Raw genomic sequence first — 27,783 nt, 5'->3', positions numbered from 1 at the left:
TGATTTCTGTTTATTCGTAGAGTTTGTGCTTTTGAAAACAGCTGGATAATAAAATGCTTAACTAGCTCTTGCCACTTTTAAAAATCCCAATGTTAGCATATCACAAGTTTACAGCATGTCCACCTTCCACCGCCCCCCCCCCAAAAAAAAACACAGTATCAATTCTTGGGCCTCCCCGGTGGCGCAGCGGTTGAGCGCTGGGTTGCGAAGCTGCCCGCAGCCTCTGCGGCGCCGGTTCGATCCCCGGCTGCTCCCCGGCCACCGGAGGAGGGTCCCGCATGGCGCGCAGACCTCTCCTGCCGCCCGCTGCTCCCCTCAGCAGTGTCCTTCGGTCCTTCTGCCTGCTCTGCTCCCCGCTCTGGCTCTGGTGAATTCTCTCACCCTCCCGCGCCTCTGACTGTACCCAGTGCTTGTATAAATCAATCTTTAAAAAAAAAAAAAACCACAGTGTCAATTCTTGATATTTTAAAAGTTTATTTCTATCTTAACTAGCCCACAGACCCAATTCTTCGAGAGCTGAGCTGATTTCTTTCCAGCGCAGTCTACGGCGCCTGCTCAGAGAGACCTTCTTCCATCCCCTTCCCAAGTCAGCACCTTCCCTCATGATGCACATTTTAAGTTAAAATTGTCGATACAACCCTCAAAATGCAAGTTTATTGAATAAAGCTGAGAAGAGCAGTAAACAGACAAAAATGCATCCATCTAAATAAAAAACTTCACGTATTTACAAAGTTCAGTAACTGTCAGGTTTCACATGCAGAGGCTGGTTAATGCGCCGGCGCCGGGGGCAGTAGTGTGTGGGTGTCTGCAGGTGCTGGAAGCAACGAGCGGACAGAAGGTTCACTGGGCCCAGCGAAGCCCCCGGCTGCACTCCCCCTGCCCCTCCACCACAGGCCAGCCTCCCAGCAGGGAGCGCGCCACAGGCTTCCCAGGAAGGACAGAACCCATTCCCAGGCCGCGGCTCTACTCCCGGGAGCGACTGGGGAGGAGCAGGTGGAGTCCTTACACAGCTGGGCATCTCGCACAGAGCAGGGTTAAGGCCGTGGCGCGGTCTGGGAGCTGGTGCACCCTCTAAGGAGCGCTGCTCACCCAGGGGCTGGGCCACTGCGCGGGCTGTCGGGTCACCCAGCTGGCACCCGCGGGTCCCCCTCCAGCAGAGGTTGCCACACTAGCCAGCCACTCCCGTGAGCCCCCTCGGTGCCTGGAGCCTGGCAGCGCAGCCGCAGACCCGCGGCCTCAGTCCCTGGCCTCCCTACGGGCACTGCGCAGGGCGACATTAGGGGCGACATTAGGTAAAGCAGGGTCCCAAGAATCATGGTATCTCACGGCACCAGACCAAAAAAGTGCCACTGACATCGACAGGAGAGAAAAATAAGAATTTTCATTTGTTTGTAAGTGTCTATTGTGCTGAAAGTCAACTTTCCAACGGATATAAAAAGTCCGGGTAGAGTGTCAGGTGGAGCCCCGGGCGGTGACTGGAGAGCAAGGACAAGCGGAGTTCAGAACAGGTTTTATTATACAGGCTGGAATGCTCGGAATCCACGAAAGCTTTTGAGAAAATGTGCGATTCCCAACCCCTTAGAAAAGAGTGCTGAACCAGAAAAAAAAGAGAAAAGAGAGAATGATCTGGACAGATACGAAACAGCGTGCCGACCCCTCGCGCGCGCTCTGGGGAGCAGCCTCAGAGCAGAGCTGCCCAGCCCCGCAGGAGCGACAGGGCAGATCTGGGGCCTGCGCCCACGCCTTGCAGACTGCGCTCCAGTCCCTAAGGTGTAATTAGACATTTCACATGCATTTGTGAGATAAATAAACATTATATTTATATCCCACGTGAGTCAGGCTAAAGGTTTCTAAATACTGTGTGTGGCACTAGAAATTCATGCTGCCTCGTCAGCGTCAGGATGAAGCTACTGGACTCTACGCTGGAACACTGGAGACACGTGTACTGAAAACCGATATAAAAATCTGGCCCAGAAAGACCAGAACAGAAATATGCAATTTTCTTGATTTAAGATGGTCAGGTGTGTATTTTAAAAAAGCTCTACACGCTGTTTGAGACAAATACGTGAAAGGAGCCTTTTCGAGGTGCTGACTACCATGCCGCTGCGGCTGATTCTTGGTGAAGGGTTAGGGACGCGTGTCTTCAGCAGTGCACATGAGAAATAAATTCTGGAAAAGGCAATTTCTTGGGTTTAGGAAGGACCGTATTCTGGGAAGTACTTGAGCGGAACGGACAATAATTCTAGGAGGAAAGCCAGGAAGGACTGGAAGACTTCAGGAGGCGCTTCAGCTTCTTCTAGATTTTGAATGTTGAATAAGCCACTGAAGTGTGATATCTAAAGGTGGAGGGAAAAAAACGAAGGCGTTAAGGACACTCGGGGAACCGAGTATCAGAGCCGACCCTGCCAACGTGGCCACTGTGGCGCACACGCCAGGCCGCCTCCTGCTTGCCTGTGTCCACGCTGCTGTCACCCAAGCCCCAAGAGGCCGATCCAAGGGATGGGGAGAAATCAAACCGGGGAGAGTCAGCGTGTGCTCTTCTGGCCACCCCATACTCTGCTGGCCAAGAGGGCCAGGAAGCACAGGGAGTGGAAGGTGTGGGAAAACCTCTGCCCTCAGGAGCTCTTAGATGATATTAACAGCACAAGATGCAAGAGTGTGTGCATTGGGGGGTGGGGGGTCGCTAGACACAAGGACTAAGTGGAAGGTACGGGATGCACAGGGACGGGGGAGGGACCGTCACTCCTGTCAGGGCAGAGCAGGCCCTCTCAACCTTGGCCTGTTGGCGTTTTGGGCTGTGTGTGGCTCTGCTGGGAAGAGAAGGCCTTTCTTGCACGCGGCAGCCTGTTCTGCAGCCTCCATCATGCCCTCCCCTCCTCAGTTACTACAACTAAAAAAATGTGTGCACACACTGCCCAGTGTGCCCTGGGGAGCCACAGTGCCCTTGGGCGAGAACCACAGGGCTAGGCCGGGGAAGTAGGAGTCAGCTCTAGGAAGTGAAGAAGGCTGGCCGTTACTCCCCAGCCCATAGGAAGTTACTGGGGAGCTTTAAGCTCGGCTCCTCACTGCACACCCCCAGGAAGCAGCGAGCACGCACACAGCACTGTCACCAGCACACGTCTCGGGAGCAGTTTAGTAAATTCCTAAGTCTCTGCTAAGACGCTACAGGAGTTGAAGTCCAGGAGGGTGCTCTGCGCCCGGGCGCACCCAGGAGTGCAATCCTCTCGCCGTGCGTTTGTGCGGGCATTGCCACATGCGCAGTGCTCGCCTGCGAGTCCGCGCCAGCGGCCGGCTCGCTGGACAGGGTGGCGCTGGGGGAGCAGGAGCTCTGCAGAGACCGTAGGCAGGGCCTCACACCGTGGAAGGAGCCGCCCGGCACACCCGCCTCGCGCTTCCTGAATGATGTCGGAAGACTTGTTTTCAGGAATCTGGCTAGTGAGTCCTGGTGACAAGACAAGGATTTGCCCCTTCCCTACAAAGCCTTTTTTTTATTTTTAAGCAGCAGCAGTGACACAAGAGAGTAGAGGACTGACAGCGCTGCGCACCACACTGCACCATGGTGCTCAGCTGCAGTGAGAACGCCACGTCAGGCAAGACCTCCGTAGGCGCTGCCGGGCGTCGAGAGCCCCTCTGGCTCACCGACCAGAAGCCAGCAGCACCCTCAGTAAGACACCCCCACATGCCCGCAGACACAGCCAGACGTCTCCGGACGGCCCCGAGTGTGAGCCGGCGCACTCAGGGGCACACATTAAAATCTAACAGGAGCTCCCCCCAACATAGGAAACAAGTTTTTAAATAAGCTCTAAGTAACCACAGGTGCGCAAGTCCACTAAAAAACCCCAGTACATCAAGTCACATTCTCTTTTATATACTAAAGGAGAATCCGTGTCCATCAGTCAACTGCAGGGACCCAGCCTGGCTCCAGCAGGCTTTAAAGGGCGCCCAGAATCAGCCCAGAACGCACACGCCGCGCTCGTCACGGCACGGGGCAGGGTGAGAGACAGGCTGGAATTCACTAGGGAAAAGCGAAGTATGATGGAACCAACACATCCTGACTGAAGGCTGAAGGAAGAGCTCAGAAAATCTGCTTGAGGCACACTGTATGACCACTATTTATTGAATTTTATTCCAACACACGTTTAAAATTAAATACTCTTACCAAGTGAGTTTAGGGACTAAAGTCAAGCCACACACACTGATCCTTTAAGGACACTGAACTGCTTGCACGGTGTACCCTGGACATTCACCAGTACTTGTAACCTCAGAATGTGACTTACTTGGAAACAGGGTCTCTTTAGACACAGGGAGAGAGGCCAGGGGATGGTACATGAAGAGGGAACAGACAGAGGCCTGCACAGAGGAGAGGGCGTGCGGAACCAGAGGCGGAGACTCGAGTGAGGCATCCATGAGCCGAGGAAGGCCCAGGAAGGCCAACACTGGGAGGGGCCCGAAAGGGCCCCCACTCCCCGCTCCCCCCAGATTCAGACCTCTTGGCTCCCAAACACGAGAGAAAACATGCCTGCTGTTCTAAGTTTGTGATGCCCAGCTACGGCAGGCCCAGGAAATGAAGGCGGACAATAAGCAGGTGAAGGGTACTAGCGGCCAGTGCCTCCCAGGGCGCGCTGGCCTGCTGCAGGACACCCTTGCTGAGTCACTGAAAACCTGACAGAGAGCCTACAGACCACATGTAAGAAGTGTTCCTTCAACAGGCCACTTTGTTACACAGCACTGCTGGGTGCTAGTTCTGCAAAAATTAACACAATAAATTGATATCACATGAAGGCTTAACTCAGGCCTTCGTTGCAGTCACGTCTTCAAGGGGTACGCAGCCGGGTCAGGACGCGCTGTCTGTTGCCAAAAGAGATGACGATTGCGCTAGACCCTGAGGCAAAGCAGCAGTGTGGCGTGAAGGAAGCCGCTTGCACAGGAATGGAGACAGTGAACTGCAGGACGCCCTCCCTAGACACCCTCCCACTCACAGCCATGACTTCCCAAACAGTCTTTCTTACCTATATTATCCTTTTCTTTGCAAGAAATTGAATAGCAGCAAATTTCTCTATCCTGAATAGCGGACAGATTCCTACAAGAAGCAGAATTAACAAAGTAAGTCTGTGCTTAAAAGAGCAGCAGTACTCATCACACATTCTGCGTTTCACTTAATTACTTGTTATTACTAGAACTTTAGGGATTCACTTCTCGGGTGGGCCAAGTTCATCTACGGAAATCATGCTACAATCATCACTGAACAGGCCGATGGTCAGCAAAGCAGTGGGTAGAACGATCATTTGAAAGCAGAATTGTTTAGCGCCATCATTCATTCTTTAAGACATACATTTTTTCGATGAGCTGTTTCTCGTCCAAGGCATTAGGAAGATCTCTCTTGTTTCCAAGGACTAGCACCTTTTAAAAGAAAATATATAGACAGTAAACTTCCACGTAAGGAAACAGGCACACGGCCCAGCACCGCAGGCGAGACCCAAACTGCGCGGGCCGTCCTGCAGGTAGAGCGGCTGCGCCTCTCGGCATGCTGGCTCCTCTCCTGTGGCTGCCGAACCCCGCAGGACAGCTGATCAAAACCCCCAAGTCTGCAGTCATGTACTTACAGCACGGGCACCATACTTACTGGAATTCCTTGTAACTGAGGCTTATCTAGAAGGTTATGGAGCTCATTTCGAGAAGCTTCTATCTTCTCACGATCTGCAGCATCTATCATGTAACTTTTAAAGAAATAAATTGATCTCAACGTACCTTCTCCATGAGCTTTAGTGAGCACAACTGAAATGAAGACTTCTAATTTTCTTAAGATTTATACTGTTTAAATTGTTAATCAAAATAAAATTCGGGATAAAAATAATTTTAAAAAGATGGTTCATGAGAACAAATGTATGTGACTGGAAGACATTTATATCCCTTGGCTCTTAGTTGCATAAACCAAAAACATTTTAAAAAACCCTCACCTATGACTCAACTGTTAAGTCTCACGCTGGCAGGATTACCCTAAGAAGGCCTCTAGGGAGACTGTCGCTGTCTGAAATAAAAGTCGAGCCTTTGGAAGTTTTAAAAACAGTTTTTTCTCTGGAGCCTAAGCTGGCTCTGCCACAGCCTGCGGAGGAGGGGGGGTCACTTATAGACGGAGGGACTCCCCGCGCGGGGGTGGGGCGAGGGGTGCTTACACAATGGCATTGACTCCTCTGCAGTACCGTTCCCACATGCTCCGGAAGCGGGGCTGGCCTCCTATGTCCCAGATCTTTAAAACAAGACAGACAATTCTTGAGAGGACATTTCGAGCACCACATGGGGGAAGAAAGTTCGGGCAGGAGGCTCATGGCAGTGAGAGCCAGGCTGCCCTTGAAAACCAGGGCCCAGACAAGCTCTTTTGGGAGTTTTGGGGTCATTTCTAAACCTGACGCTCACAGATCACCAGACGTTGTACTCTCGCTCTGTCGTTCTGCTTAAACAAAGATTTGGTTTGGCACAACACCTCCTTTGCTTACTCACTAATACATTCATAATACTGCAAATACACATCTTTTTAAAATCTACAAAACATGCATCACCCAGATGTGAACATCAAGAACACAGAGTGCGCTCGGAAGCCATGCGTTGCGTGTCCTGACGGGACATTACTGCGAAGTCACCTGGATTATTCTGTAATAACGCGGCCAATGTTTCTACCCGGGAGTCTTTCTTCTATAAAATTATCTTAATCCTATACAGGCCACAGTAATTTCATTGTGGTGCCTACTCTGTGAGGGCTGCGCAGGGGCTGTGCGAGGCCCTGGCTACACAGCAACCACAGCTGTAAAGAAAGGCAGAACAGGTCACAGGACCTGCTACCACAATTGAAACACTACATTTCCAGTGTTACAAATAATAAATCATTGCCTTTCAATCCCAAAATGTCCATAAAATAATGAAATCCCAAATTCCACTTCTCTGAGGCACGACGGCATTTCCCGGGAACGCCGCAACCCCAGCTCTCACGTCTAGCAGCACAGGCCAAGTTTCTGGGGTCCGTTTCCATCTGCAGGTTTTGTGGGCACTCACTGACATCTCCCCCCGACCTGTTCTCAACTGCTAGAGAGAGGAGAGCAACGGCTCGCCCTCCTCCAGAGCACGTCGACTCACCGAAGTGGAGACCGGGGGCCCAGGGAAGGACAGGGAAACCGGACAAGCCCGCGCTGGCACGGCTGCGGGGACCAGGCGGTTGGGGGCGGGGGGCGGGGACAGGGGTGCTGACCTTTATCGTGACGTTGCCCTTGGTGACCTTCCTCATGTTGAAGCCGACCGTGGGAATCATGTCTTCGCTGAACTGACCCGACTGCGGGAGAAAACAGCACGTTACACTGACGGGCCGGCCGGGAGGCGCGGGCGGGGCGAAGCCTCTGACCAACACCCGGCGCGCGGCCACCGCAGCACATGACCTCTGGGGGTGGCTAACAGCCGCTTTAAGGAAGCATTCCTTGTAATCACAGTTTTCGAAGATAAATTCTCCCATTTAAAAAAAGGTATTTCTGAAACTAAGGTCATTTTCTACATTTCCTTAAGCTGAAAAAAAAATATTGTGCATCACAAATACACATGGAAATGTATTGCTTCCCCCACGACACATACACTTCACAAACCAGAAGAAAATCAAAAGAAAACTTGATCACTTTTACTATTTATATAATTTTGACAATCACTCAAAATTCACCACTGAGTAACTTTTCCAGGTTTATCCTTGAACAAGGCTTATAAAGCGGTTTGTCATGTGGGTCTCCCTGCTCTGTGATCAACTCTGTTCTCCTTTCAGCTTATGACCTCCTGTCTTCGACTGAAATATCTTCTAATAGCAGCTATATGGTTTTTTCCAAATTTAAACTATGCACCCACTGCGAATTGGATTACACAATGCAAGAAAGTTTCTTTTTATAACCGGACAACCAGTAATCACCTAACTCCCATTTAAAAATCCAACCTTTCCCAACTCCCTTGAAGAGATCTGCCAAAGTCCGCTGGGGGCAGTTCCAGGCCTGAATCCTCATTCATTTCCACGAGGCTGTTTATTCCTAAAGGCGAATTACTCCGATTACTGCAGCTGACAGTGGGTGTCATCATATACAGCAGGTGGAGAATTTGGAATTTTTTTTAATTGTCTTAATTCATGGAGACAAGCTTTAGAAATGAATCACTGTTCACATAGTGACTGGGCTTACAGAAAGTGTATTACTTTGAGGACTGTCCTTCACCAACTCTTGATGTTTCAGCACTATGAAGCGCCGCCTTCCACGCACTGGGCTTGCGCTGGGCCCTGCACTTACGTATCTAAGGCCCACGCCGAGTCCTCCCATTCCTAGTGACATTCCTACCTTGACAGCAAAGGTGAAGGGCAGCTAATGAGCCTCAGTTAAGTCTGACTTTACATACTACAGATTTACGTTTCATAGACACAACAGTAATTTCTCAGTTGGCCTGAATCTTACAGAAATTACATAGTAAACAGCACGGGATATGAAATGTCTCAACAAGGGGCTGGTCAAGCAAACGGGACTCTCTTCAAGGCTCTGACACTTGCCAATTGTTTGCCGTGACCTTATGCTGGCTACACACACATTCCACAAATGTCTGCAAGTTTGAGCACAATGAATTCTACTAAATTCTAAAACTTCTACTATTTCCTCCCCTGCTCAGTGGAGTTTCAGAATGATTTAACACAACCATTATCACTACTTCCACTTAGATTAGACACACCATGCTCAGAACTTACACATACGTATATGGAAATCTAGTCATGATTTCAAAACTATTATATCCCCAACAAAAAAAGATAGCATGACTGAAAAAAATGGGGCCAGGTGACACCAAAGACAATTCATAAAAACAATTAATAAACTGGACTTCATTAAAATAAAAATCCCTGCTTGGCAAAGACAGTGTCAGGAGAGAAGACAAGCCACAAACTAGGAAAAATATTTGCAAAAGAGACCAATAAAAGTTGGCTATCCACAATATACAAAGAGCTCCTGAAACCCAGCAACACGAAAACAAGCAATCCAGTCACAAACACTGAGCCAAAGACCTTGGAGCCTCGCCAAAGAACACACAGAGACAGTAACCGAGCGTGTGCAAAGATGCCCCATGTCACAGGGCATCATGAAAATGCAAATAAAAACCCTGACACACCACCCCACTCCTACAGAGTGGCCAAAGCTCTTGCACGGATAACACCAAGAGTTGGAGGAACAGGACTCTCCTCACTTCTTGCCAGCAGGAATGCAACTGGTACAGTCACTCTGGAAGACAGTTCGCAGTTTCTTACAACACCAAACATAGTCTTACCATACAATCCTGGGATTAGGCTCCTTGATATTTACCCAAAGGTGTGGAAAACTTAAATCAACACAAAAACCTGCATCAGCTGTTTACAGCAACTTCACTCATACTTGCTAAAAACTTGGAAGCAACCAAAATACCCCTCAGTAAATGAATGGATAAATAAATGACTACACCCAGATAACCGAACATTTATTCAGCACAAAAAGAAGTGAGCTACCAACGCACTAAAACAATGGACGAATCTTAAACGCACAATTACACGCAGGAAGCCAGCGGGGAAACACCACGTGCCGTGTGGTTCCAGGGACACGACACCTGAACAGGCCACATGGAATAAGCCAGTCACAAAAAGACGAGCACGGCATGATGCTAGCCCTTGGGGTGCGCCTTCGATCGCTGGATTCTTAAGGGCAGAAAGAACACGGTGGCTGCCAACGGCTGAGGAGGGGGGGGACCGCTCAGGGGCACAGAACGTCAGTCTGGGAGGACAAACGTGTTCTGCAAATGGATACTGGGGACGGACACGGGACGCTGTGAATGCACTGAATACCACCGAACGACACACTTAAAAAGTGAAAATGGCGAAGTGTATGGTGCGTGTACTTTACCACATTGTAAAACACGCCGCGGCGGCGGCAGCGGCCATCGTCACCGCCATTTTATGAAACAGGAAATAAAGCCCCAAGGTCGCACTGCTCTATGGTGGTGGATTACATTTTCCTCAAAAATTTCCACTGCAATAAGCCCTTCATTAATCTCCTAGGAGAGGCCTTGCGAGAGGGCCGCCTTGGCCTCCGAGGAAGCGCGCGTCTCACACACCGAAGCAGCCGGCAACAGCAGCTCAACTTTTCAGGCGGCAAAACTTTTCAACTAGCTTGTCCTTCCAAAGGCAGCTTCAGCCTTCAAAATGCTTTCTAAAACACAGTCCGCACTTGGCACACTGCGCGCAGCCCACGCACCGTGACTGACCGTGTCCTGGCTGTCCGCAGGGGAGGTGACGGCAGCAGCTGCACGGGAGGAAACCCCATCACACAGCCCTGCAGGCCCCGGGCGGCTCGGGTCTGCGACGCGAACAGTAGTTGCAGCACCAGCCCTTCAGTTACTGGAGGGGGCTGCGGGACTCCGGGGTGCCCCTGGCTCTATCAGATGTTCATTCTGTAACGGGGGTCCCCAGGGAAAGGGGGGGTTCCAGGATTCCTGCCCGCCAGGGAAGGGAGGGGCCGAGCGAGGAGGAGGAGAAGCTAGAGGGGCTGGGGAAGGCCGACGGGCGCCGGGGGCAGGCCGGGCGGAGAGCCGCGCTTGCTTCTCGGCCTGGGACTGGCACCAGGAACTTGGGGGACCTGGAAGGAGACCCTTGGAAGACAGCCGTGGGGGAGAGCCGTGGGGAGGCCGACAATGGCAGCCTTTATCTTCGTCTTTTTCCTTGCAGCCGTCTCTGGCCGGTTCTGCCCCTTCCCCACGGTCCCAGCGGAAGATCCTTAGACTCGGGGCAGAAGTTCCCGCTTCAAGGGGCCCCGCCTGGGGCCAACCCTGTTTGGGAAGATTTTACCCACCAGGGGATGGGTAACTTTGGGTGCTGGATTTGGAAACGATGTTGTCTATTCTTTCCTTTCTCCCCTCGTCTCTTCACTGCACACTGACTGCACAAAAGTTCCCTCCCGGTGAGGGTCTTACGCACTAGAGCAGGTTTTGTCTTGATGTGGTGGATGGCAACCTACTCAGGGTAGGCAGGTTTGGGGGTTTTGGGGTGCCCTTCATCCTGCCCAGTAACAACGCTCCTCTCCCTCCCTGTTACTTCTCACTGCTGGCAGAGGCTAACAATAACTCCCCCTAACTCAGTGGCTACCGCGAACCTGCAAATCTGAAAATGAGGGAATCAAGCCCTTGGGTTCTGAGCCCGAGAATGTCAGCAGGACGGCAAGGTGTTCTCAAGCACTCGGCTCTGGAGCATGAAGTCTGTGGTCTGACTCCACAGCCCTGGAGCATTAATGAAATGGCTAACAGGGAGAAGTAACAGGGAGGAGAGGGGGGATGAACCCCGAAGAAAGCCAGGGGCGCCCTGGAATACCGCAGCCCCGCCAGCGACTAGTGGGGTGGTGCCATAACTAATGTTTTCTTGACTTTCATGCATGATTTGAGACAGATGACTTTACAGAGTCTTGGGAGCATCTTCTTCGTGTCAAATCTTAACCGTCACTTCTCAAGCCCCCATTCAAGAGCGAAGCCTCAGCCGGCAGCTGTGCTCTGGGGAACTAAGAGCGCGTTTCTCTTCTGCTGAAATACACTCAGCTGGGACGAGCAACTCAGGAAACAAACGGATCTTCAAAAATTACTAGCTAATTGTGTATTTTATTTGCTTTAACAAATTTAACAAATAACACCAAGCACTGTTCGGAACGTGTAATAAATATTAATCAGTGTTAAATTGTTTAATTCTCACAGCAACCCTATGAAATAGGTAGCACTGCCCTCATTTTTCAGGCAAGGAAACTGAGGCTAGCTCACTTGCCCAAGTGGACCCCTGACAGCCCTCCTGCATCTCAGCACCCTAAAGCAGCTCCTCAGGGGAGAGATTAGGCTTCACAACTGCTCCTGTGCATGAACGGATGCTGAAAGCAAGCTGGGAACCAGCTGGGAAAAGAAATTTCTCTTTGTCTGAGCTGCCCATCTACAGGAGCAGTCTGAGCCAATCCAATCAGCCTGGAAGAGAAGAGGAAAAATACCGGCTTGACAAATGTCTTCAGTTTTTCTCTAAAGGCCTTCTTTTTCTAAGGCTTTGGACAGCAAGCTGCTGTGTAAGACAGAATGAAAGGGGAGCATAACAAAAGCCTCACACTAAGTTTCTGCTCTTGGCCAGAAGGAACTATTTTCACATGCTAAGCAGGGTGTTTGGTTTTGTTATTTTCACACACACACTAGGCCTCATTTTTTTAATTGCAAAATTCACACACTTCACAAGTCAGAAGACATGGCAATATATACATATCTTCTTTCCAAGACCTTTTAACTCAAATGTGCAATTATTACTGCCAACACTCTTTTTTTTTTTAAAGATTTATTTATTTATTTATTTATACAAGCACTGGGTACAGTCAGAAGCGTGGGAGGGCGAGAGAATTCACCAGAGCCAGAGTGGGGAACAGAACAGGCAGACTGACGAAGTACACTGCTGAGGGGAGCAGTGGGCAGCAGGAGAGGTCTGTGCGCCATGTGGGACCCTCACCCGGCGGCCGGGGATCGAACCAGCGCTGCAGAGGCTGCAGGCAGCTTCACAGCCCAGCGCTCAACCGCTGTGCCACTGGGGAGGCCCTGCCAACACTCATTTTTAAATGAGTACCACCGGTATGCTTCTTGCAGCTCTCGAGGAAGTGGAGCTGGTGGTAATATTACTCTGACATTGCCACTGTTAGCAAGGAAAAGGAACGACAGCCTCTATTAGCTGGTGAAGGACTTAAAATGAGCAGTGGGCAGATACCAGATCTAGGAAGAAATCTGGCTGGGAAGCAGCAAAAGTCTATGGTCTTCAAGTGTCTCCCCACAGGTCGCCTGTCAGTTGCAGGAAGCAGCCAGCCGTCACCCTGACTGAGCCACAAGGTTACCAGGACAAGGCAGCGCAGGTGGCAGGAGGAGTCAGTCCTGCTTTGGAATTTCAGCTGAGAACACACACACTCCAGCTACTCATGAGGACACATCAGACGCCCAGATGAGGAAGATCCGATTACAAGGGAAGTGGGGACTTTTAAAAATGTCTATGTCATAAAAGACCAAAAACGCTGTCACTGACATCATCGAGTCAGCCAACAAGACACGAAAGAACAAAATCTGTGCTGTATCATTTGTGGGCGATGAAGCCGGTACGAGAACACCCTCGTCTCAGGCTGGACACCCGGTGTCCACATCCAAGGGCCACGTGCTGAGTCTCGCGCCCCCGAGGGGACACATGGCCCGGGAACAACGAGGTGGATGAGGCCAGGGGCGAACAGCACCACCCCACGAGGGTGCCCGGGGCTTCTCAGCCACGCTTTATCCAGGCAGTGTCTCTGTAACTCTGAGCCCATTTCCAAGTAGAACATTTTCATGACAATCTTTAAAATCAGGATGATGAAGAATCCCCTTACTCTATAGCACACGAAAGAACCACTAGAATTAGAAGAGAAATTAGCCCGTCGCTACCATCCCATACTATGCCAACAGGGACATCCCCGAATACACCCATCATAAGGAACTGTGACAACCAGTTCAGGAACAAGTCTTTGCTAATTGTTCTGTCCTTTAATAATCCAAAAGGACAGTAAGTTACAAAAAGCTCTCAACAGAAAAACCCGTGTTTTATAGTTTTGGTATAAAAGCCCTTGGGCTTTAAAACTGACATTACAAAATCTACTCCATAGTTTTAATATTTATTTAAAAATCGGAAAATCAAACGTAATTCCTTCCCACAGGACGGCAGTTTAAAAGCACCTGTTAAAAGAGTCTCTGCAGGGCCTCCCAGGTGGTGCAGCGGTTGAGCGCTGGGCTGAGAAGCTGCCCGCAGCCTCTGCAGCACTGGTTTGATCCCCAGCTGCTCCCCGGCCACCGGAGGAGGGTCCCACATGGCGCGCGGACCTCTCCTGCCGCCCGCTGCTCCCCTCAGCAGTGTCCTTCGGTCCTTCGGTCCTTCTGCCTGTTCTGCTCCCCGCTCTGGCTCTGGTGAATTCTCTCACCCTCCCGTGCTTCTGACTGTACCCAGTGCTTGTATAAATAAATAAATAAATCTTTAAAAAAAAAAAAAAAAGATTCTCTGTAGCCAGCGCTGGAAAGGCATCCCAAGCTTCTGGGAGGGACAGACCACCGTGCAGACAGTGGTCAAGGCCAGAGGCTGTCACCTGACCGGCCACAAGCTGGGCTCTGAGGGGTGCTCTGGTGCCCACTGCCGACTCCCAGCCCCCTTCGCAGATCGCCGCTCTGTGCTGCGCTGCTTCCGAATGCAGACCAGAGGCCTCTGCCCTCATTCACTCACTGATCAGCCACTGAGGAGAAAGGAAAACTAGGAAACAAACACACAAAACCATACAGTGACTGTTTGCTACTGAAAGCACAGGTGACATCACGGGGTGGGGGTGATGGTCTCTAAAGACCACTTTGAATCACGCAGGAGAACAGACAGCTCCTGGCAAACACCTACATGCTGCCCCACTAGACGGCGAGCGAGGAAATCCAAGCTGCAGTCCCAGCTACAGGACTGGCCCTTACAGTGACAGAGCTCGCATCACACCCCCTCCTGCTGAGCCAGGGCTGCCCCACTGGCCTTGCAGCTGCCACCCAGGAACCACAGCCCGCTCACCGCCTCCATCACTCAAGTGTTTGCTCCGCCCTTTGCTCCTTTCCTGAGGCTGAGCTACCTGAGAAGAGTCTGCTCTCCCAACAGCCCGCCTTCAGCAAAGTGTTCCCACCATGTGGGAGGCGAACAGAGCCATCCACCAGCCAGACGACACATGGCCTCCCTCCAGCCTACACTTGCCCACCCACCTCTGCCCTCAGGGGGTTCTTGATAACTTCGGGGTGGCTGGTTCGGGAATCAACCTGAACACTAAGGGCCCAAAAGGCAAGTCCCCTAGTTTCAGTGTTAACCTCCCTAGGCCTTTTGCTTTGCAGCTTGGACGGGTTACCAATGGTAACCTGGCAAGCAGCCAGGTCTGCCGCGGGTCTGGGAATGGAGACTTTCTCTCCAACTTAAGTATTGACAGGTCTTGTGTAGATGGCCCGCATCTAGGACACTCTCCACAGTAACAACATGAATTTAAAACCAATCTTTTGGGGTAGCAGAGTAAAACTGAGTGAGTCATTGTTTATTTTTCTGACATTAGGCTATGAAAACTGAGGATCACAGTTAAAATTCTCTAGATAAGAACTTTTTATAAAGGATAATGGCACAGGGAACTCTAACTACTAATTAAATGCCTGTCATCATATTCAGCTCTTCTGAAACAACTCATTAATCCTTACTGCCTGCAAATACCAACAGAGCTGCTTGGCAGCAATCTCCTTTAGAGACACCTCCTGAGGATTAAAGTGTTCCCAACCCCACAATTTCAATCGGGAGCCTGAAAACTCCCATTAGGGTAAAGAGGAAATCACAAAAATGTTAACAAAATATTTTAAACAAATTGAAAAATACGTCAAAATGTGCGGGACGCAGCTAATGCAGTGTTCAGAAGGAAATCGAGACTTACATGTTTGTAGTAGGAAAAAAGGTCATAAATTAACAATTCAGTATGTCAGGACAAGAGGAAACACGCCCCACACAACCATGGCCGACCCCGCGCCATGGCGCTGTGCAGAGCGGAGATCCCACTCAAGGGAAAACATCGTTTTCTCTTTTATTTCTGTAAATCCCTGCACGAGGACGGCAGCTCCCGAAACTGACGGTGCTGAGGCCAGTCTGCCAAAGGCAAGCCCCGCGCCCTGCACCCCGCAGCACCCCAGCGGCGCTGCGATGACAGGGGCAGGGCGAGATGAGCCCAAAGCAGAAGGAAAACTTAGTTGGGAACAGAAACCCCATACAAGGAAGACTGATTCTCTGAAATGACAGAGCTCACAAGCTGCCGAGAGCAGCTGAGGAGCAGGAGCTGCCCCCACGAAGGGTGGAAGGCAGCTCCCCACAATGCGGACAGGAGGGTAAGAGCAGACACCGGGCCGCGGGCAGAGCCCGCAGCCCCAGGGGGAGGGCCCGCTCCTCCAGAGCCACAAGCCACCCGACCTTAAACAGTTCTCGAGCCACCAAAGAAATGGGATTCGTAATCCTGAATCTTTTTCAAAACAAATCCCCAGGCCCAAGTGATGTCCCCGGCGAGCTTTGCCACTCAGGGAAGAAGTGCCGCCTCCACGAGCCCCTCCCCCAGTAAGAACAGCCCCCCCGACTCGCGTCTGGCACCACTCCGGTTGGTACCAAACAGTGGTTTCGATTCTCGAACAGTCTGGCACGCCGTCCTGAAACAAGGACAACAACCCGAGACGGCCCCCGGAGCCAGAAGAGGGGCCCCTGGCCAGAACACGCACGCCCTCCGCGAGGTCGGGCAGTCCTGGAGCTGCAGTCGCGTTGGGACGACGGCCCTTGGTGAAGGCGCAGCTGTCACCGCTGAACGGCCCCGACTGTCGACTCTGTTCACCCAAAGGCTGGCGGGCAGAGGGTGCGGGGCGGGGGGAGACCAGCCCCCCGAGGAGTTTTCCGGGGGGACCCATTGATGCTGCCTGGGAGCCAGTTATTCTGGCCCCAAATTCCCACAGTTCCACACCTATAGGCTGCTCCCCTCAGAGTGTCTTTCCTCTCCCGGCTCGGTTTTAAACAATCTAGAAAGTACTCCAACACTCACGACACAGAACTAAAAATACAATTAATCTGCAGCGGATTTTAGCCACGAGGCTTCGTTCCTGGTGAGCCAACAGCAGAGCATTATTTTAACAAGTGCCACCCTCATCCCCGCAGCGGAGGGCACAGGGAACCACATCTTCGGGAGGCCGGCGCCGTGGCCGCGGCCATCCCCAGCCCTGAAAGGCGACGGCCAGGCCCTGGGGCTGCACGCTTCGCTCAGGCCTGAAGAACTGAGCTGGCTCACGCGGGACCCCAGGTCCAGCATCGCCCGCTGACTACTTCTGCTGCTTCTCGAAGGGAAGGCACAGGGACAGTTCTCTGGGCCAGGAAGAACTCTACCTGGTGACGCGCATCTGACCCAATTCTCAGAGTCCGCCTCATTCTATACCCGGGGAAATAAACATCACCGCCCACGGGTAACAGCCCCGGCGGCCACTAGAGTCACAATTAAACAAATGTCAGAGACTTTACTGAGAAGTTACCCAGGGGCAGGTTAGGGTTCCCCCGTGGCTTCCACTGCTGCTTCCAGATGGAGCGAGCCTCCCGGCGCGCCAGGGCAGGTCACAGGACCTCCCTTTTCCATCTGGGAGGTAAATGAAGCCCCTGAGACCCTGCTCCACAGGGAGACACATCACCACGAATGTGATGTCAGGCCCTGGAGCACCGAGCTGGGGCACCCATCACTCAACCTGGCCTGGCACGACTGGGCGGCGCCTGCCTGCCTGCAGCCCTGACTCCTCACCCAGCAACCGCAGGTGGATCCCTGGGTGTTTCCCTCACTGTAGTGTTTCCTTTTTCAAACAGGAAACGGCTGCTAATTTCCTAACAGCAGCTTATTAGGCCCGAGCAGCGCATACTTGAGCAGGGCACCCGCCCCGCCCCCGGTCTCCAGCGTGGCCGGCCGGTCCCGCCCTTGGCTGCCGGTTCCTGCAGACACACCACCCGGGCGCAGCGGACACTGGGGTGGGGGTGGGGGCACTGGGAGACCCTGAGTCACACTCGCACACGCCTCGGGGCCCAAGCCTCGGCGCCTTCTAGGTTAGGACGTGGTCATTTATTCAGGAGCTGCCGACACCCCGCCTGCTACCTCCACCCAGCCTGCTACCTCTGCAGGGAGCACGGAGAGAGTAAGCAGAGGAGGAAGCTGGAGAGCCGAGCATGCCTTCGGGCACCGCAGCCCAGGGGACGCTGCAGAGGGAAGTGGGCGCGGCAGGAAACCATCACTGTGCTGGCTCATCTCACAGAAAAGAAAGCTTGGGAGCAAGGTCACAGCTCACAGGCACGGCTAGAAAGTAGAAATCTGGGGCTTGAACCCAGGTCGGAACCACAAAGCCCTGACGTCACCCGCTCCTGCCCCACAGGACTCCGCAGGCCGAGTACGCTCGCCTGCGCCCGGCCGCGGTCACTCCTTCCAGGCGGCCACTCCTTCCCGATGCGGAAGCCTGCGCCCAGCACCCAACAGGAACCGCGCCAGGCGCCCCCCGGGCAGTGCGCGCAGACCCCGGCTCTACTCTCCCCAGCTGCGCAGTGAAACACCAGCCTTGAGCCACGGCGCTCTCCTCCCGGAACACTACAACAGGCTGGCGAGCAGGAAGGCAAGCACAGGGACTGGCCATGTTTTCAACAGGTTGCCCCGGACATCCCAGCACACCCAGAGGGGCTGCCTGTCCGTTTCGGGTCTCTCAGTCACGGAAAACCGTCATCAAGACGAATGGTCCCACACCCAGGACACCTCCCTCCTGGAACTCAGGCACCTCCATCCCCTGCGGAGCACTGGGCGCTCAAATGGGGGGGAGGGGGGCGCCTCCATTTCATCAACGAACTAACTGGGCCACAGGCTCCTCTCCTGATCCCCAAATATCCATCAACATCAGTGGCAGGTTTCAGCCACGGCGCACCCGCTGCACGCCGGGCACGGCGCTGACGGACCTGTTGTGCACGCACGCCAGCCAGCAGGAAGGTGAGGCTTTGGGGGGACAGAGCTCTGGCAGATCTACCCAAGCCCCAGCCTTGAACACTGCCCTACAATGCCTCCCGCTATTAATTACGGAGCAAGGACTGGCCCAGCCAGGCCCAGAGCGGCAGTGAGAAGCACAGATAATAAGGAAGCGCACAGTCCGGGCCAGAGACAGCCGGACAGGTAAGCGGCACAAAGCCATCCACTGCTAAGCAAAGTGCTATGAAAACGGCGCAGGGGCCAGCTGACCTCCCCTGGAAGGAGAGTGGGGGCCTCGCAGGGCAGACGCGCCAGCTGTGCTTCCGCTCCTGCGGGGGAGACACGTTGCGGGCAGAAGAGCCTCAGTTCTGAGGGTGTCTCTCTCCATCCTCACCAGTGTCAGGCGTACTGATCCCGAGGCCTGCTCTGCCAGCCTACTCACGCCGTCTTGCTAATCATCACTGGCAAATTTATGCTCCCCTCTGATGTCTGTCCCCCCAAAACGCTAATATATACAAGTGTTGATAAGAAGGGTAATACAGGGGATCTTAAAGCTACTAGTAGCAGAGTAAAGGAGACTTACAGCATCTGATAAGAGCCTGAGGGGGCAAAAAACACGCATGGGACTCAAGTCACCTCTGACTTCCAGACCAGGTCAGTGACGGACTTGGAAGAGCTGTGACTTGCCAAGCAGCAGCGATGCCAACAGAAGCGCCCGCAGCTCGATCCATCAAGCTCGTCCCTTTTACACACACAAGAGCATTGAGGTGGAGGAGCTGGAGCTGAACTCTGGACCCACTGCGCCATGTTGTTCCCACCCTGCACTGCACGTAAGCCCAGGACTGTCCACCCAGCAAGGGCCAGGCACGGCGGCCACGGCCCTTCAGAGGAGGGTCACCTGTTGCACTAACACAAGTTTCCCTGGACAGCCTGTGTGTGCTGAAATCGAGGGAAGGCAGTTGACACAGAGGGAAGGCTAGCAACGACCTCCGAGCTAGCCTCCCAGACAGTCGCAGCTCGTGCCTCCTCAGCTGCGCGGGATATGCTCAGCAAGGTGACCAGGTAAGAAAGAAAACTAACCTGGCCTAGTGCTACTTACAGGATCCCCTGACACCTGATGGAAATCCCAACTTGGATCCTAAGAGGCCAGAAACACTGTGTTTAAAGCACGGAAACCACTGCTGACAGCGTTGTCACTGAGGCGGGGGCCGGCTGATGGGTGGGGGCAGGCTGCTGAGGGGGTGCTGATGGGGGCCACCCTACCGTACGCAGGCAACACGGCTTTAATCTCCGCTGCCCCGTGAGGCTCTTCTGGATCATCTCAGAGGGGGAAATGCGACCGTCTCAAGGGATACACAGTGCAGCCAAGTCAACCCCCATCCCACATCTGCCCTACCCCAGAACACGCATCCTGAGCATTCCCGCAGAACTGTGCGTTCATAAAGAGGCTATTTTCATCATTTCATATTTTAAATACAGTCATGCCTGCACATTCAAAGCTGGACTTGCACACCCAGTGCGCGAGGCAAGCTCCAGGCCTGCGGGGGAGGACAGTGGACGGAGCGCCGGGCCCCACCCGAGGTGTCGCAGGGGGCGCTGACCCTCAGGCCGCACTTCCCCGGTGTTAACACCCCACCAGCTCCGGGAGGCAGAAACTACCTTCACTGCGTCTTCTAAACGGAGGGGTTAAGTCACTTGCCAAAAATAGCACGAGCACACTTGGAAGTCAGGGTCGGAACCTGAAGTCGGGCTCTGTTCACACCCGCTCGGCTGCCACTCCCGGGGCAGCTTTCCCTGCCAGCCCCGGCCGGCGTCCCCGCCTGCAGGCCAGTTCACACGCACGCACGCACACGGCTCTGCTCGGCTGGCGTGGGAGTAGTCAGCGCCAAGTCAGCTGGCACAAGAGACTACATTTTCAGACCTTTACCAATCAGCACCCAAACTGCTTTTTTACGGCAAATGATTACCTTTCCAAGCCAGTTTAAAACAAAAGGCCTCAATTTTTTTTTTCAAGACCTCAATGTTGAAGCAGAAATGTCACTACGTAGATACCTGAAATCTGAAATTATTTTGCCTGCACTGCAGTTTTTTTTTAAACGAACTTGAAACGAACCCTAACACTTTGTTGAATTTTAAAATTAAGTTCTTTTCAGGACATGGAAATAATGCTTTCCTAGTGTATAAAACTGGGCAAACTATAAGATCTGACCCAAATGCAAGATCCAATACCTTATTTAAGAAACAGAATAACCTTAAGGAAAAAAAACACACAATAGAAGGTAAGACTTGTGATTTTAACTTTGAAGAAAGCAATTAACTCAAATTATTCCATTAGAGATTTCAATCTGGTTTACCTCATCTCAGAAAAACTAAATGCCTTAAATTATCATTTAATTTTGACCTACTTGGCAAACAGGTTAATGTTTTTCCTATTTACATGCTCAAAGGACATGAATCAACTTTTATAAAATTATAAACAATATTGAAGTTATGAACTTAAAAAATCCAATGACACAGCCTCGAAAAGTGATTTGCCCCCACGCTGCTGCCTCTGCAAGAGACAGCAGCACCCATCACACTAGGACGGGACCTGGGAAAGGCTGCAGGCGCACGCCAGGACTCTGAACACAGACAGCAGGCCCCTCGCCCAGTAAGCTCAAAGCCCATCGGATGCGACAGTCAGAGGAAATGGGCTGCACTTATAGGGCCTGCCTGCAATAAAAATAAAAAAATTGGAAAGGAATTATGTTCCTGCAGTGCAGTCTCAGCAGCTGCCTAAACATGAACAGTTACTTCTTTGGACATTAAACTTGCAGACAGTAATGATCTAAAAAGATACTTGAAAAATACTGCGGACTCACTTCACCTTAGCAACAAAACTAAGTCATTCTGCCCTAAAGGTGCCGAAGGACAAAGCCCTTAGCGGCCTGCCCGGGCCTGCCCCGGCGCAGGTGAAGTCTGCCCGAGGACCGCAGCGGCAGCGCACCTTTCTGCAGTGCGCAGGCCATCAGACACGGAGCAGACGCACACGCCTCGCCCAGCACTGCCAGGCTGGAGCGCGCCTTCCGGAAGTGCAGGTGACATGCAACAGCAAACCCTGGAAGCCACGCAATGTCCAGCAACAAAGAAATGGCCCAATGGATAGCCCGCCCACAAGACAGGCCACACGGGAACACATTACCAAGGCCTTAAAAATGGCCTGGTATGGGGCCTCCCCAGTGGCGCAGCAGTTGAGCGCTGGGTTGCAAAGCTGCCCGCAGCCTCTGCGGTGCCAGTTCGATCCCCGGCTGCTCCCCGGCCACCGGAGGAGGGTCCCGCATGGTGCGCAGACCTCTCCTGCCGCCCGCTGCTCCCCTCAGCAGTGTACTTCATCAGTCTGCCTGCTCTGCTCCCCACTCTGTCTCTGGTGAATCCTTTCACTGCTACCCCACCTCCACACCTCTGGCCTGTACCCCAGTTCTTGTATGGATAAATAAAAATCTTAAAAAAAAAAAAAGGGTCTCCCCTGGTGGTGCACCGGTTGAGCCCTGGGCTGTCAAGATGCCTGCAGCCTCTGCAGCAAAGATTCAACCCCGGCCACCAGCGAGGGTCCCACATGGAACACAAACCTCTCCTGCCGCCTGCTGCTCCCCTCAGCAGTGTATTTCATCAGTCTGCCTGTTCTGTTCCCAGCTCTGGCTCTGGTGAATCCTCTCACCCTCCCGCGCTTCTGACTGTACCCAGTGCTTGTATAAACAGAACAAACAAACAAAAAAAGAAAATAAATAAATAAAAAAAACATGCCTCTATTAAAAAAAAAATGGCCTGGTCTGTCGAGAAATGCACAGACCACAATTAAAAGAAGTAAAGCGTATGCAAACGTTATGAATAATCTTGTCTCAAAACTTTTTTTAAAGCATTTCAAAATTTTGACAGTAGTTAGCAGCGGGTGGGAGATGAGTGGCTTCTTGCACTTTGTACTATGCTTTCCAATGTTCTACCACTCCCCTGTTAGTATTTTGATAATGGGGGGAAAAAAATCTTCTAAAAGTAACATTTAAGTAACTATGTGCAATGCATTTTGTATCCATGTTTGGTGACTATCCACTTTATTTCAGAAAGTTAAGTGCTTTAAGCTGTCTAACAGCCTGTATCTCCTTTAAAAAGCATGACTGCATTGGAACAGCTTCTTAGCAAGGGCATCTGCTGCTGGAACTCTATGTCTGCCTGGATAAACACCTGGATGGTGGGAAGGGGAGGTACAGAGGTGCTCCAGGCCCAACGCCTCGGGCCCCCTGACGTGGGATCTGAATTTGACCTGCCTCACTGGGAGGCAACTTTACAGGAAAATCTCAGATTTGTTAAACTTTTAGACTTGACTACAGCACACTGTCTGTAAAAACTGGTTTTTGCCATTCTTACCCCAAAATCATTAAATAATAAACACCAAACACAGAATTATTTCCATTTTTTAAAGATATTAAGCATCGTTCAATAACCCAGTAATGCCTGTTAGTAGTTATCTAAATAATATTACACCTACTTTGCAGAAAGTATCATTCCTTCCTCCATTTGTTTATACAGAGAGAGAGAGAGAGAGAGAGAGAAAGAGAGAGAGAGAGAGAAAGAGAGAGAGAACCTAATTACAAAAAAAGATTTTTAAAGGACTAAGATTTCCCAGTCACAGCTCTGCAGTTCTAGTCTCAGCTGGATCTACCAAGGCAGACAGGAAAAGCACACAGTGACAGGCCTTGGGTTCTAATTTTTCCTCCACCATACGAGCTCCGCTGCCTGAGGGACTTGACTGAGCCTGCCTGAGTCTACAAACTCTTAAAAATTATCATAGGTTCAATTACTACAATCTTCCAAAGTATCTCCTTTTGGGTAGACAAGTTTGCAGGAACAAACTTTCCTTAGGATTAACCCATCAGGTATCAACACTTCACAAAAATGTGGATAAATTTTCATACAGTCACTCATTTAAAAAATACACACTGTGCAAAACATAGCCTACAACATGGTGATAAATCCTGTAAGACATTCTTAGCAGTCATCCTATTACACATCTGAGAGTCTCAGTTAACAACAAAAATTACTCAACATACATACACATATAGGGCACATGATCTGTTGTGCAATAACGACAGGAAAACTCCGCAACAACCTCCAGCATTTCAGCCCTTGACAAGAACCAGAAATTTCACAGCTGCTTGTGCTTCTTTTCTCACGTCTAAGACAAAGGAGGAGGACACTGTGTATATCGAGGGTCTACATAAAATGCATCACTACATTCTGACACTTTATACAATACATAAAATACTCACTAATGTGAGGTATTGATCTATCTATCCACATATCAGAAATATATATATTTCTGTTTTAAGGCCATAAACGTCTGCATTTTACAACTCAACTTCTCTTTAGGGGCCTCCCCGGTGGCGCAGCGGTTGGGAAGCTGCCCGCAGCATCTGCAGAGCCGGTTCGATTCCCGGCCGCTGGGCAAGGGTCCCACATGGTGCGCAGACCTCTCCTGCCACGCCTGCTGCTCCCCTCAGCAGTGTATTTCGTCAGCCTGCCTGTTCTGCTCCCCGCTCTGGCTCTGGTGAATTATCTCACCCTCCCACGCTTCTGACTGTACCCAGTGCTTGTATAAATAAATAAATAAATCTTTAAAAAAACAAAAACAAAAAAAACCTTCTCTTTAGGTAAAGTGATTTCAAAGTGGACAAACCCTACACATAAGTAATTCAGCTTCAGAGACCTTTCCAGTCAGTTAAATGACTTCTATTAAATTTTTATTAACTTTTAAGGCAAAAGACAGTCCCATTTTAATTCAATATTTACAAAAGGTTAACTTTTACCAAAAGAAAATTGGCTTCACCTGAACTCTTTCATGCCTACAATGTTGTTAATTGTAAATCAAAGTGACAGAAAGTGCTCACTACATCTGCAATTCCAAGCCTAGAAAGGAGACATTTCAAACAAAATACAAGACAGATAAGGTTAAAGTTACCATTTTGGACACACTGTTTCTATCTAAAGGTCTGTAACCGTCCCCTCTAATGACTAACCTTGTCTTCTTCCTCAAGGTATTCTGTAAGAATCACAGATGAGGTTAGAGTCTGAGTTTAAAGTAAGTTTGAAATTGAAGATTTTTTTTTTTTGCATCTGAAAGGCCCATCAATTACAGTCCAGGCTTTTGTCTTAAGAGACTCTATCCACAGCATTATCATCCCAGAACAACTGTCTAACATTTAAAAGACAGCAGTTCACTTTGAGTTCAACAGCGTCCTGGAAGTTTTGTTGTTGAGTAAAAGAACGCAAAAGCCAGGGACAGGAGGTCAGGACATGAAGCGGTTTCAGGGCACAGCCCAGGCGGAGGCTCACCGGGGTTCAAAAGAGGACTGACCCCGGCTAGCTGCTGTCTAATAATTTTCAAAACACGGTTTCTCCTCTACACAACTTACCAAACAGAAACAACAACAAGAGTGACCATTCACCCAGCCCCTGCCTGCAGTCAGGATGCTGGTCACTTCACCGCCGCCAGGCCCCTCCTCCCGGAGCAGCGCTAAGGAGCCTGGCGGTCACCAGCTCAGTCACCAGCTCACGGGGAGAGAGCAGGGGCTGGGCGGGAGACAGAGCTGCTCGGTGGCAGAGCCAGACCGCCTGACCTCAGCTCACGCTCGGCTCGCCTTACTAAGCAACACCGTCCACAAAGTTCCTAAGCATGAAAATCAGCAAGAAGTTCCCCGAAGAGGTGCCCAACTGTTCTCGACTCCACAAGCGTCATGGCTTCCCTGAAGCAACACAGAACGGCGCCGATGCACCCCCCTGCGCTTGAGTTAACCCAGCCTTATCGGGAGGGTGGGAGTCACAAGTCATTCCCCACCTCCAGGGAGTATCAGAAACTTCACAGCTGGCGGAGCAGCTGCGCGCGGGCTGGCCTTTCCCATAAAAGAGACACTGGAGCCTCCCCCAAAGCCTCCCTTGCCGGCCTCACGATGGGAGACACCCCGCCCTCCCGGGCCCCGCGCACAGACCAGGGGTGAAGCGGGCGCTGCCACTCGGGCGCACCAGAACCTCCTCCAAGGATGCCCGGGGGCTGGGCTCGGGCTCTCCAGCGTCACTCAGGGAGGACTCAGAGTCACAAGCCCCACACTCGCGCCTCTCACAGGAGCTGCGTGTGCATCGCGCCTGTCGCCAAACCAGTCGGGCAGCTGGCGAGGGAGAGCCCCGCCGCCCTCAGGACAGCCCAGGGCTCAGTCCCGACAAGCGCAGCCCGGCCGCTCAGACCCGGCCGCGGAAACTCGGGGCTGGAAAGACAGACCGACCCCACCTCCCGCCTCCTTCCCCGGCAGCCGGAGCAGCAACTCAGTCACCCCCTCCCCGCCCCGGGACACCTCCCGCGGCTCCCGGGTCCTCCCCGCGGGCCCAGCGCCTTCCCTCGTCCCCGCGAGGAGCCCGCGCGTCCCCCGCCCGCGGAGAGAGCTGGGGTCACGCAGGGACCCCCGCCCCGGGCCTGCCGCCCGGTCAGCTCGGCCTGGGTCCCGCGGGGCCTGAGCGGGGGCCAAACGCGGGCTGATTCGCCCCCCCTCCCCCCGACTCCGGCCCTGCACGGGCGGGGCTCTGACCCCCGGCGAGCGAGCGGCTGCCCACAGGGCCAAGGCCAGGCAGCCCCAACCCCCGCGCCCCGAAAACGGGACGGGCCCCCCGTCTCCCTTCCGAGCCCTCCGCGCAGGCCGCGTCCTCCCTTCGGGCCAGACCGGCCAGGGGCCCTTCGCTGCCGGCGGCGACTCCCCGCCCCGCGCGCCCCCCCCGCCCCGCGGGGACGGCACCCCGGCCTGCGCCCCTTCACCCCACGGCACCCGCCCCGCGCCCCTCACCCCGGGGACGGCACCCCGGCCTGCGCCCCTTCACCCCGGGGACGGCACCCCGCCCCGCGCCCCCACCCCGGGGACAGCACCCCGCCCGCGCCCCTCACCCGGGGCACGCGCACCCCGGGGACGCCCCGCGCCCCTCACCCCGGGGACGGCACCCCGGCCTGCGCCCCTCACCCCGGGGCACGCGCCCCTCACCCCGCCCCGGCCTGCCCCTTCACCCCGGGGACGGCACCCCCCTGCGCCCCTGCGCCCCCTCACCCCGGGGACGGCACCCCGGGCCCCTCACCCCGGGGACGGCCCCGCCCCGCGCCCCTCACCCCGGGGCCTGCGCCCCTTCACCCGGGGACGGCACCCCGCCTGCGCCCTCACCCCGGGACCGCACCCCGCCCCGCGCTCACCCCCGGGCCCGCGCCCCTCACCCCGGGACGACACCCCGGGCGCCCCTCACCCGGGGACGGCGCCCGCGCCCCTCACCCCGGGGACGGCACCCCGGCCCGCGCCCCTCACCCCGGGGACGCACCCCGGCCCGCGCCCCTCACCCCGGGGACGGCACCCCGGCCCGCGCCCCTCACCCGCCCCCGGGGCACCCCGGCCCGCGCCCCTCACACCCCGGCCCGCGCCCCTCACCCCGGGGACGACGCGCCCCTCACCCCGGCACCCCGCGCCCCTCACCCCGGACGGCACCCGGGGACAGCACCCCGGCCCGCGCCCCTCACCCCGGGGACGGCACCCCGGCCCGCGCCCCTCACCCGGGGACGGCACCCCGGCCCGCGCCCCTCACCCCGGGGACGGCACCCCGGCCCGCGCCCCTCACCCGGGGACGGCACCCCGCCCCGCGCCCCTCACCCCGGGGACGGCACCCCGGCCCGCGCCCCTCACCGGGGACGGCACCCCGGCCCGCGCCCCTCACCCCGGACGCACCCCGGCCCGCGCCCCTCACCCCGACGGCACCCCGCCCCGCGCCCCTCACCCCGGACGGCACCCCGGCCCGCGCCCGGGACGGCACCCCGGCCCGCGCCCCCCGCCCGGGGACGGCCCCCGCCTGCGCCCCCGCCTGCGCCCCGCCCCGCCCCGCCCCGCCCCCCCGCCCGCGCAGCGCGGGCCCCGCCGCCCCAGGCCCGGCCGCCGCGGGCCGCGCACGCACCGCGATGACATTGACGAAGGTGGTCTTGCCCGAGTACTGCAGCCCCACGAGCGTGAGCTCCATCTCCTCCTTCCAGAAGAGCGAGCGGAACCAGTCGAGCAGGCGGGAGATGAGCGCCAGCATGGCGGCGGCGGCGGCGGCCGGGCCTGGCCCGGACCCCAACGGCTCCTCGGCC

At 53.8% G+C, this 27,783-nt stretch overlaps 1 protein-coding gene across 1 annotated transcript; it reads right to left on the bottom strand.

Annotated features, from left to right (window-relative positions):
- Nucleotides 1-432: 432 nt before the first annotated feature.
- On the bottom strand, nucleotides 433-27,783 carry ARL8B (ADP ribosylation factor like GTPase 8B). Its single transcript, XM_037522078.2, has 7 exons — nucleotides 27,609-27,783; nucleotides 7,241-7,321; nucleotides 6,174-6,247; nucleotides 5,624-5,717; nucleotides 5,333-5,400; nucleotides 5,010-5,080; nucleotides 433-2,336 (listed from the first exon to the last, which is right to left on the bottom strand). The coding sequence occupies exons 1-7, from the start codon at nucleotides 27,729-27,731 to the stop codon at nucleotides 2,287-2,289; spliced, it is 561 nt and encodes a 186-aa protein (XP_037377975.1). The 5' UTR covers nucleotides 27,732-27,783; the 3' UTR covers nucleotides 433-2,286.

Source organism: Talpa occidentalis, unplaced genomic scaffold (genome assembly GCF_014898055.3).
Source record: "Talpa occidentalis isolate TD23 unplaced genomic scaffold, MPIMG_talOcc4v2.1 talOcc4.10, whole genome shotgun sequence".
NCBI lineage: Eukaryota > Metazoa > Chordata > Mammalia > Eulipotyphla > Talpidae > Talpa > Talpa occidentalis.
Note: the sequence above shows the minus strand (reverse complement) of the source record. Positions and strands in the feature narration are given on the sequence as shown.